General features: G+C 43.5%; 2 protein-coding genes across 2 annotated transcripts in view; both read left to right on the plus strand.

Annotated features, from left to right (window-relative positions):
- The first annotated feature begins 807 nt into the window (after window positions 1-807).
- On the plus strand, window positions 808-3802 carry LOC123155954 (glutamate-1-semialdehyde 2,1-aminomutase, chloroplastic). The gene is made up of 3 exons (XM_044574120.1): window positions 808-1108; window positions 1891-2064; window positions 2534-3802. The coding sequence occupies exons 1-3, from the start codon at window positions 932-934 to the stop codon at window positions 3599-3601; spliced, it is 1419 nt and encodes a 472-aa protein (XP_044430055.1). The 5' UTR covers window positions 808-931; the 3' UTR covers window positions 3602-3802.
- A 2066-nt stretch (window positions 3803-5868) lies between these two features.
- The window catches only part of LOC123161921 (MADS-box transcription factor 51), a 37225-nt gene continuing 30982 nt past the window's right edge, over window positions 5869-12111 (plus strand). Inside the window, exons 1-2 of the mRNA XM_044579735.1 lie at window positions 5869-6364; window positions 7486-7585. Coding sequence (XP_044435670.1) covers window positions 6072-6364; window positions 7486-7585 — 393 coding nt within the window. The 5' untranslated portion in view covers window positions 5869-6071. The remainder of the gene's footprint in view (window positions 6365-7485; window positions 7586-12111) is intronic.

Below are 12111 nucleotides of genomic sequence, written 5' to 3' on the forward strand. Positions count from 1 at the left end.
GTTCATCAAATTTTGAAAAAAGTTCATCAAATTTGAAAACAAAAGTTCATCAATTTTTTAAAAAAAATCACCGAATTTGAAAAAAAAATCATCAAACCTGAAAAAATTCATCGATTTTAAAAAAAATCATCATTTTTTAAAAAAATCCTCAAATTTAAAAACCCTTCCTAGATTTTGAAAATAAGTTCATGGATTTTTAATTTTTTTATGAATTTTGAAAAAAGTTCATTGATTTGAGAAAATTTAATCGAATTTGAAAAGGTTCAATAAATTTCAAAAAGAAATCACTGATTTGAATAAAGTGTTCACGTATTTGCGAATAATTCATTTAACTAGGAAGAAGAAAAATAAATAATAGAAAACAAAAAAGGAAAAAGGAAAAAAGAAAAGTGAAAAAAAGAAAAATAACGAATAAAAGAAGATAAAAGTTAAAGGTTACCAGATCCCCTAGGTGATGGGGTGGTTACACCAGCATACCTTGATGAGGGAGGTCGCTGGTTCAATTCAGGAGCAGCTCGCTTTTTGTCTGATTATAAGACACAGAAAAAAAAGTTAGATGGGCCGGCTCAGCACGGGGGAGCTGGAGGCCCCCGTTTGCAAAAAACGCGAGTAACAGGCGTCTGAAGCGCCAAATAGAGTCTGCCGCTGTACGCGGGCTGCTCGTTCAGGAAACTGCGCGGACCAAACCCCCCAGTATCCGGCCCTCCCAAGTTTACAGGCCGATGTGGTCCTAAGCTTTAGGCCCATCTGGCCCGTACAACACATTCCTATCTTAAGACCCAATCCCACAGAGAAAAATACGAGGTTCTTCTCACGTGGGCCAGGGCCGAGTTCTTAAGACCCAATCCCACCAAACCCCTCACCAATTCTCTTATCCCCTCCTCATCTTCTCCCCGCACCCGACGACATCGCGGGAGAAGGAAGACGCATCATGGCCGGAGCAGCCGCCGCCGCCGCCGCCGTGGCCTCCGGCATCTCGGTCCGGCCGGTCGCCGCGCCTAAGATCTCGCGCGCGCCTCGCTCTCGGTCGGTGGTGAGGGCGGCCGTCTCCATAGGCGAGAAGGCTTACACGGTTCAGAAATCTGAGGAGATCTTCAACGCTGCCAAGGTGCTATATCTCCCCTTCTCTCTTTCTCTCTCTCTCTGTGTCTGTCTCTCTCTCTCTCTCTTAGTGCCGCGTTTGAGATTTTCTCTTCGCCGTTCCTCGGGGGAGGAAAATGCGGATTTTTCCTGAGTGCAATTGTGGAGAGACGTGCGTGTGTGACCAACTTCAAAAGTTCTCGGGTAAACTTGGGGCAAATTTGCATGTTTTTGTGTCTGGTATGCGAATTGAAGGCGTGGTATGGGTAGATTAGAGGTTGAAAATCAGGGCCCTTGTGCTGCCTAAATCGGCAATGTCAGCATTTGGCAAGGTCAAGGTCAACTGTATTCTTAGACCAGGTTGCTAGGTGTAGGCAGAAATATTAGCATAGACACAACATCGATCATCAAGTTTCACGTACAGAATTAGTCTCAGTGTGCATGGTGGGCAACTACGTGCATGTTTGATTCTGCAACCTGCATTTACAACCATGATGAGAATATAAGGTGGAATGGTTGCCATAAGTAGTTGGACTGGAGAAATGTAAAAGTGGCCAGTGCATTTAACCATTCTCTTAGTCATGTTTTCGGTCTTAGTCTCTTAGATCAGTAGTTGGCATATTGCTTTGACAGATGTTGAGCTGTTTGGTGCTGCTCTGTTTGGATTTAGTGAACTATCATGAGATGGCGCAGTCCATCCTCATCCAGAGCATCGTTACATTCTTCTATTATTCGAGATCTTACTCACATTTTATTTTCATTAGTATCTGATGTGGATGTTTAACTGATTGATGTCTCACTTCTTCACAGGAATTGATGCCTGGAGGTGTTAATTCACCAGTCCGTGCCTTCAAATCAGTCGGCGGGCAGCCCATAGTTTTTGATTCTGTGAAGGGCTCTCATATGTGGGATGTCGATGGAAATGAATATATTGATTATGTTGGTTCCTGGGGTCCTGCAATCATTGGTCATGCAGATGACAAGGTACATCCTACCCTCCGTCCCAAAATAAGTGCCGTTGACTTAGTACAACTTCGTACTAAAGTTGTACTAAATCCGCGATATTTATTTTGGGACGGAGGGAATATTTCATAAAATGTATGAGTTAGAATGTTTCTACCTGTATATTTTGAACTGCTTTATTGTTGCCCAGAGTGAATATTTGATGATTGAAGGCTTGGTAATTTCTTCGTTGTACTAGTCGGTAGGATTAATTTGACTAATCACCATTTTTTCCAAAAAAAGAAATACCACTAGCTAAAGTACATGCATTATTCACTAGATTGTGTGATCAAACTGCTGGAATCGCCTAATACTATCTCAGTTCAAAACTTTTGAGGAATCATGAAGTTAGGACTAAACATATCTTGCTCTATTTGGAAATCGCAAGATAGAAACTGACTGACCATTCTGAACCAAATTCAGCGTTACTAAATGCTTGTGTTTAATTCAGGTGAATGCTGCACTTATTGAAACTCTGAAGAAGGGAACTAGCTTTGGTGCTCCATGTGCGTTGGAGAATGTGTTGGCTCAAATGGTCATCTCCGCTGTGCCGAGTATCGAAATGGTTCGTTTTGTAAATTCAGGAACAGAAGCTTGCATGGGAGCACTCCGTCTTGTGCGTGCATTCACTGGGAGGGAAAAGATCCTCAAGTTTGAAGGCTGTTACCATGGCCATGCAGATTCCTTCCTCGTTAAAGCAGGCAGTGGTGTTGCCACCCTCGGCCTCCCAGACTCCCCTGGAGTGCCTAAAGGAGCCACCGTTGGGACTCTAACAGCACCTTATAATGATGCTGAGGCGGTTAAAAAGCTGTTTGAGGATAACAAAGGGGAGATTGCTGCAGTCTTCCTTGAGCCGGTTGTCGGCAATGCTGGCTTCATTCCTCCGCAGCCTGCTTTCCTAAATGCTCTCCGTGAGGTGACCAAACAAGACGGTGCACTTCTGGTCTTTGATGAAGTGATGACTGGTTTCCGTTTAGCTTATGGTGGGGCACAAGAGTACTTTGGAATCACCCCTGACGTGACAACCTTGGGGAAAATTATTGGCGGTGGTCTTCCAGTTGGTGCTTACGGTGGGCGGAAGGATATCATGGAGATGGTTGCTCCAGCAGGACCAATGTACCAGGCAGGAACCCTGAGTGGAAACCCTCTAGCTATGACTGCTGGAATCCACACTCTCAAGCGTCTGATGGAGCCTGGCACCTATGAATACTTAGACAAGGTCACTGGTGAACTTGTCCAGGGTATATTGGATGCGGGTGCTAAAACAGGGCACGAGATGTGTGGAGGACACATCAGGGGCATGTTCGGATTCTTCTTCGCAGGTGGCCCAGTGCACAACTTTGATGACGCCAAGAAGAGCGACACCGCGAAGTTTGGGAGGTTCCACCGTGGAATGCTGGAAGAAGGCGTGTATTTGGCACCATCCCAGTTCGAGGCAGGTTTTACAAGCTTGGCACACACAACCCTAGACATTGAGAAAACCGTGGAGGCTGCTGAGAAGGTTCTTCGTCGGATATAGATGATTCGGATTGCAAACCTTTTGGAGCCTTTCCTTCTGTTGTACTCTGTTTGTACGTGGCTGAAGTTTAGTTTCGTATTGTATTTTGTTGTGCAGCAGCAGCAGCAGTATATTGTCTCTAGCCCATTTCTCTTCTTCTGAATTAGCATTTGGGGTGATTTTGTCTTGGCAATAAAACTTTGGCTACGACCTCTCCTATTCCATCTTCCTGTTGATTGAATATTTTTGCACCAAGTAAAGAAACCAGCAAATGTAACCGTTGTGTCGTTGCGTGCCTAAAGATGTTGGATCAACGGTGCTGGTCGCTGTACATCTTCTTGTCTCGCTAAAGCCAAAGAAGGAAAAAACAAAATTTCTACCTGAGCACGTTATGTCAAATATCTTGCCCCATGTAGTGCCAAACAAACGAAATCTCCCCTATTTAATTTTCAGATATGATACTCTTTTCAGGTTGACATCGTGCTTGGCTGGTGATATATATTCCCTTTAATCCGCTCTCTTGTGCAACTTGATTAGGTCCGTCCAATTGTTAGGATACAAGTGCATGTTGCAAAGGTGTGGGGGTCTCTTTCATCAATCGATTCCACCTTTTTCCACACAAACAGAAGGCACATCATTCTCTCACTCTTTTTTTTTTATCATGAACAAGCTGCCGCCATCGCTCCCTTAATGGAGCCGGCCTATCGGGAAATCTTTATGCAAGTGCCCGTAACAACCAACACTCTCGACCTGTAGCCGCCGCCATTGGACCCATAAATTGATTTGAAGCGCTTGACATCAAATCTCATTGTCTTGCACACATGGCGAGAAAACCTAACATCATTGTCTTAAGAAGACTGCATGAATCTATGTCAAAACTCCTTTGACTATGTTTCAATGGACGAACTTGAGGAGGATCGGAGCCCGAAAGATCATCTTGAAGATGAAGCGCCACCATCCGCTACCTCACCGCTCCCACGAGAAATAATAAACTCTAACATAAACTACTAGCCGAACCGAGGCACCAGGAGGCCGATTGGTTCACGCCCATGGTAGCCTTGCCGGAATTGGTCACCCTAATAATTTGGCGAAAGTTTTCGCCGCCAGCGATTTGCCAACGCGCAGGCGTACAGAGTAAACCGGCTGCTGAAATATTGGCGGGGATCCGATAGTTTGGTATCCTCAAAACGCACGCCAATTCTAGCAGTCAACGTCAATTAATTACTATGGCAGCCCTTGACTACAATTCAAATGCCCCTCAGGACTCCCCACCCCTGTTGTTAGCCGCTGGAGTGGCAGGGGGAGGCGGGTCCTCGGGAGTGGAAGGGATAGATTGATTTAGGAAAAAAAAAGACCTAGAGACCCTAGGGCACATCATTCATCGTGTTGAATGCTTAATTTTGCGGATAAAAGGAAAACACACACGCACGCACACGCACGCACTCACACGAATACATCATCATGCGGAGTGTCCCCTGCTCACAGTTAGAATTAGGTTAGAACGTGATAGCTAGTTGTCAATTAGCAACTGTCATCTCTTCGGGTGTTTGTTGGCTGTTTTTTTTTAGAAAAACTTTCGATCATCAAACAACATGCCAATATAAAGAACACAAGAAGTAATAAAAAATATTTTATCCATGTTCCTAGGCCACCTAGCAACATTATAAACACAGGATGACTCAATGGCGCAATCATCGCCCCTCCTCACGGGAGCCATACAAATCATTTTTTTCATTCTTGGTTATAGTAGACAGTCGAAAAATCGTTAAGCTAAGATCCCAAAGGAACAACAACCTTTATGGATACAGGGAAGACATCCCTTCCTTCCAATCTCTTCACCTTGTGTAAGTACCAAAATCACTTGTGATAATTTTACATTAAGGAAAATGATGCATAATTCATTTTTATGTTCAAATTAGTACTATGTCGTGTTTGTTGATTGTTGGTAATGAGACCGCTAACCGCTCATGCCGATCGGTAGCATGCTCTATTTGCTGTATTGCATATACTTACGAAATAAAATGAAACATCTGCTCTCTCTCTCTCTCTCTCTCCACCAGAATCGACCTGTTTTTTTTTTCTTACTGCTTGAACCGTTGATCGTTCGTAACGAAGACATGTGATCTGAACCGTCCAATTCAGATCCAACAAAGATAGGCCCACAAGGTCAGCGAGACACAAAACAGCGAAACAGCGTCGTTGCCCCGCTAGGAGGCTACACGTATTGGGGTTCTCAGCCCGAATTCTCAAGTTTTGGCGCCGAGGGTGGGTCAGGGGCCCGTACCCCGCAACTTGGTGCCGTACCCATCCGATGGACTGGCCCATGGAGCCCCTCGTCCTGTCCTCCACAACTTTCGCTTGAATCTCTCTCATTCTCTCCCCCTCCCAAGTTAATTCTCCCCATCTTTATGACCAGCTGCCACCAGCCTCCTCCGCTCCTCGCTCGGTTGCGTTTTGCCGGGTAGCTAGCTAGCTAGGGCCTTCACTGGGAATGGCGGAGGATGTGGGGAGGAGGAGGATGCAGCAGCAGCAGCAGGAGGATGAGCGTTTGAAGGCGGCGGCCGCGGCGGTGGAGGAGGGAGTAGGGAAGAGGAAGAGGAAGCGGGGGAGGGTGGAGTTGCGGCGGATAGAGGACAGGACGAGCCGGCAGGTTCGCTTCTCCAAGCGGCGGAGCGGGCTCTTCAAGAAGGCCTTCGAGCTCTCCGTGCTGTGCGACGCCGAGGTTGCGCTAGTTGTCTTCTCTCCCGCCGGCCGCCTCTACGAGTTCGTCTCCTCCGACACCAGGTATACCGTATATCCGTATGTATATTGTATACTAATCTAAATTTTCTCTAGTCGCCTATCTTTTGTAAGTATCCATGTGTTTTCTGCTGTTCTTGGCAGCTAGTACTTTTTGCCTTTTATATTGCACCGGCGCTCTTGCATGTTCTTGTTTCGGCCGAGCACACACAGTTTGGTCTAGAAAATCATTGCCGGCTGCCGCGGATCGTGTTTACGCGCCCGAGTTCGCGATGGTTAGTTCTCAAACTGAAGGATCTGTGCATATATAGCCCGACCAAAAATATGATATGTAGCTGCCCATAACCACGCCGGATTATTTTTCTCTGATTTTATGTTGCATTTCTTTGTTTCCATGGGGAATGATTTATTTCCCACAGGCGTATCATTGGAATTTTGGCAAAATTAAGCTGGGCGTCCTTCTGTCAGTCTAGTTAAATATTTCTCTGTAGCGCATGGTCTTGCTACCATGGCTAAGAGCTCAGGAGATAGTCTGATGGTAGGCAAGGTCCCTGACTATATTGAGCAGCTATGGTACGTGATTGTAATCCCAACCAAGAGTAGCTTTCCACTCTTTGGTTCTCAAAAAAAAAAGAAAAAAAAAAAGCTCCCACTGCACCTGCACTTTTTTTTTTTTTTTTTTGCGATGGACTGCACCTGCACGTTGCGAGTGCCTTTTTCCGTAATATACATTCAGCAGCTAAATATGAGATGCAGCAATCCTGCTGTAAGACTGTTATAAGTTACTGTTAACAGTGTACATGTTGCCCCAGTATACTTGTGTGCCAACCTTAAAAGAACACACACTAGTTTGAATACATGCATAATATCACTCGTATATAAGTGCAAATTATTGCATTTCTACCACCACTGTATACTTTTCTACGCAGATTATGCCATTCTCTTTTATTAGCATTAGCATACATATATAGTTCTGATAGTGAAACTGTCCTTGATTTAATTTTAAAAAAAGCCCTTTTGTGAAGCTGGTGCCGATCAATCATGTTCTAGTGTGAAGTTATCGGATCAGTTTTTTTTACTTTGTCAACAGATACAAAGTATTTACTACAGTATGTTATTACACTAGATCCATTTTAAATTTCCTATTTCTATTTTATTTTTTGCAGCGTTGAGCAAATTTTTGGTCGGTGCAAGGACATTCCCGACACGGTAATTGATGATCTGAATATAGCAGCACGAGATCCCAGGGGTTATTGCAATATACAGGTAAGGAATATGTATGTATGTGTGTATATGTTAGGTTAATTAATTATTCTACCAGCTTCATAGTTAGATTCATGTTTGTATTATGTATATGTTATTTTGGGTACACATATGAGTAATTAAACAAGTTATTGTTCATGTGCTATCTGCCAATTGAATTCATGAGCCTAACTACATATACTCCCTCTGTTATTATTTACTTTGCATATAGGTTTGACCTAAGTCAAACTTTATAAAGTTTGACTGAGTTTATTGAAAACAGTATGAACATTTACAGTTGACAAGTATATATAATGTGAAAGTATATTCAATGATGAATCTGATGGTATTGATTTGGTATTGTAAACTTGGTTAAAGTATTCAAAATTTGACTTAAGATAAAACTTATATGCAGAGGGGGTACATGTAAATTATCTCAATACTGATGCACATGATTCTCAAGTTGATTACAATATACATGTGAGGAATCTTGTTGTGTGCTAAGGTTATAGGGAGGTAGGGGAAGGGCTCTTGCCCTGGAGGGACGATATAAGTGTTATTCTTCTGATTCTAGCTTGCTTTATTCCTCATAGGGAGTCCTTTTTATATAGAGGACTAACCATCCAATCTAAGTAGCAAGCTGAAAGATATATTTCCAGATTAAACAATACACTACTTAACATAGGAATTGGTATCTCTTTGATATCATAATTGGGAGTTGCCATGGTAGGGCCATGTACTAATGTACATAACATCACACCCCTACTAGATATGCAACTCGTCCTTAAGCTGCTAGGTGGGGCGACCATGGTTGCAATCTGACGAAGTCCATTGACAATATGTGATTTCACTGCACCTCATGGCTCGAACTAGATAGTAGCGCTTTGGCCCTGTGTTTGAAGTGGAGGCCCTCCTGGCCTAGGGGAAGACATTGTCTTACTCTGTTCCAACACGAATAGCCTCGTTGCTAGAAGATGTGGAAACTCTATTGCCCCATCTTCATTGGTATAGCATGTTGGGAAACATAGTAGAAAAAAAATCGCCCTACGATCACCTAGGAATAATATGAAGATGCATATAAGGTTTGGATTGACAACTTTTACCGACTCCGGAATGCAGCGGAAGTAAACGAGTCGGTATAGATCGTACTTGGAGTCCCTCGAAACATTGATGATGATCCCTCGAACAGAAGACCAAAATCACGACATGACTAGTTGGTTGCAAGCTTACGGTCTTCACAATCCGGCAGCGCTTTGCCGTCCAGGGCTAATCGTCGCCGGAGAATTAGAGGGAGGAGATTAGAACCACACATGGCTTCTAATTATGAAGATTAGAGGTACTAGGTCTACCTCAAATTAGATAAACTAGAACTAGAACTAGATGAACTAGATGGGGCTCCGAAACTTGTATCATCAAAAGGGCCAATACCTCAAGTATATATAGGTTAGAGGGGGGAGACTGGCTTCCACCAAGGAGGGAAAGACCCTCCTTGGGGCGCCGACCAAGGGGGAGGAGTTGGACTCCTCAACTTCTCCCCTAGTCCAACTCGGGCCCCCCAAAAGGAAGGGGGGCACTTCCTATTGGGCCATGGTGGCCCAATACTCCTTCCACCACTAGGCTTTTTAAGGCCCATTGATATTAAATGGAATATAAAAGCCTCTAACAATTATTAGAGAATTTTATTATTAAATTAACACCTCTGGAAACATTTTCCACCTATATATATTTATCGATAATATCCGGTATTGCCCGATAAACTTCGAAACCCTTCTGGTGACCCCGAGGCGCTTCCTATTCATCTTGAAACTATTCCGAATATTAATGAAACAATTCCACAAATAAATCCTCGATACTCTCGTCCTACTAACACTCAGGAGACTGTGATTACCTTAAGCTTGTGACCCCGTAGGTTCGGTAAATCATAGACATGAACGAAATTCCTTCATTCAATGATCGATAGCAGAACCGAGGATATCCATATCGATCCCTATGATTATACGAATGCCAGTCGAGTGAACCTTTGGTTATCATGTGATGTCCCTTTTGCTTCGCAATACTTTACAAAACCCTAGGTGTGCCGGTATCCTCTTGAGTCATGCACATGCTCATTATAGCGTCATCCTCGTTACCGGTTTTGTTCTACTTTCTAGTTGAAGTGTTCCAGCATCCCCGTGACGTATTCACCTGTGTCTGGCCAGACGATGATTGATGCCGTCACACAGAGAGGGCCCTAAGAATATATTTCCATCGTCGGAGGAGCAAATCCCACTCTTGAGCTATCTAGTCTCTTGTCAAACTTTCCGATGGACCTGTAAGTTGTCGTTATGATCACCGTGTTACAGATGAAGTTTGAGCAACCCTAAAGTTCACTGTATGGTAGGAAGTGACTATGATACTCTCATGGTCTAAGGAACTAAAACACATACTAACACTTCGAGTTATAACAATTGATTTCAGATGATATTATATCAAAGTATAACAAACAAGTTTGGGTCGATTCAATATGATCGTTCTTCTAACATCATACTCTCAATGTTGTTTTTGGATGATCGTTACACTTAACGATACCTAAGATCCAAACGTGATCATCAACAACACCTGAGCCTGTTTTAGAGTAAAGACTAGGAACCTATACTTACCGTTTATCATTCCATGGTGCATATGAGTTTTCCATTGAACCGCAGATTCTAGGATCATAGCAGTTATATCATAAAATATAAATTCTTAATTATGAAAATAGAAATACAATATTATTGCCTCCATGGCATATTTCCAACATGGCCTTGATGCTTCACACTAATTACTTGAAGGAAGTGTAATGGCCTTTTATCAAACCCATGATGTATGAGGTTCCACTGCTCCTACACGGGCAGAGGCCCGCCAACATACCATCTCATACTCTGAATCATAAACGACTCAACCCGCGCCATGAAGTCCATCTCATCCTTGAGCTGCTAGTTGGTGAAGGTGACTAAGGTATTTAATTACCTGTTCCTTGATTATCTATGAACTATCTAAGGTGCGCATCATAAAAAGAGACATGGAAGATAAAACCAACTTGACAATATGAAGCTTTGCCCCCCGGAAGACAGAAAAGTTGAGGACCGTGATGTTGGAGAACATGCTACACAAAACAAAACAAAACTACCATGCATGAACCAAACGAAGATACACTATTGAGTTGCAAGCATGGAAATTATACCCCCGATAATCACGTCAAAGCAACAAGAAGTTGGTGATGTCGATGAAGTCATCTGAATCTCGCAGCAAGGTTATACGACTCAGCCACGAGTTTGTTCTCTTTGCATAATTTTTCCCGATCAAACGCCAGTGTGTATGACATCTCCAAGGTATCCACCCATACACATGTAGACCAGCATACCAAGAGCAGTGGGAAACTACAAGATGGAGTAGCAGCAACACACTAGCAACTAGAACTATATCCAATCTAGAGGAGAGGGAGGGGAGGCGGCGCCCAACATGAGGGGTGTGGTGGCCAGAGCGGCTTGGGGTGCCCTCCCTATGTACCCTGCCCTCTATTTATAAGTGGCCAAGGTGTGAGGCGGCCAACCCTAGGGGGGTTCATACTCCACCAGGGACTCATTGATGGAGTCCAACTCCACCAGGTTGCCCCCACTAGGCTGCGTTGCCCCTCAAGCAAACAGTGGGTGCAAGCAGGCAGAGGGTCTTCTTGAATGTTCTAGAACATTACAAAACCTTCCAAACCTTTCAGAAGCTTCGATCATATTCTCTAACCTTTCAGTACTTCTCGGAACACTTTCGAATATCACTGGAACACTTCCAAGATCCTTCGAAACCCTTCTCTCTCATTCTCCATAAAATCATATCATTCCTAAATGTTGCTCAATGTTAAGCATGTGAAATGTTCGAGCATATGTGGACATGTCCGGAAAACCTTCTGGTTAATAATCGTCAACGGGATCTGGTCACACATAACAAATCTCACATATCATCGAAGATCCTTATCGAGCAAACCTTCTATCATCACATGCAATTCCTTTTACCTCACGGTACATTACACAACCCGAGGCGAGACTTTGATGTTATCCTATAATCAACTCCTTGATCAGTATACCTAAGTATCCTCGTTACTTGTTTGTACTATCTTATCTTCTCCATATTCTAGTATCCTCGTGACTAACTCTTTGGCCACAATACATGGCCAGGCGATGTTGGACACTGTAATAACGAGTGGGCCTAGAGTGTATCTTTCCATCGCCTGAGGGGCAAGTACAAATCTTGAAATATGTGGAACCATGACATACTTTTGATGTATCCGAAAGTTACCTTTACAATTGTGAATTACGTTTGATGACCCCAAAGCATAGTCTTATTTCAATCTTTTGCACCGTAAGTGAGAAATCTTCAACTCTTCGCTTGGTATCCCAAGTGGGGGATCAAAATATGTCAAAGGGAATTCTCCTTTGCATTTGAGGGTTCTTATTAGAGCCTCCATTTTACCCCGTCGCACACTGATTGGGATCATAATGGTTTTTGATAGTTATCTTTGAGCCAAGTGTATCCAAACA

The sequence above is a fragment of the Triticum aestivum genome, chromosome 7B (assembly GCF_018294505.1).
Source record: "Triticum aestivum cultivar Chinese Spring chromosome 7B, IWGSC CS RefSeq v2.1, whole genome shotgun sequence".
Taxonomy (NCBI): domain Eukaryota; kingdom Viridiplantae; phylum Streptophyta; class Magnoliopsida; order Poales; family Poaceae; genus Triticum; species Triticum aestivum.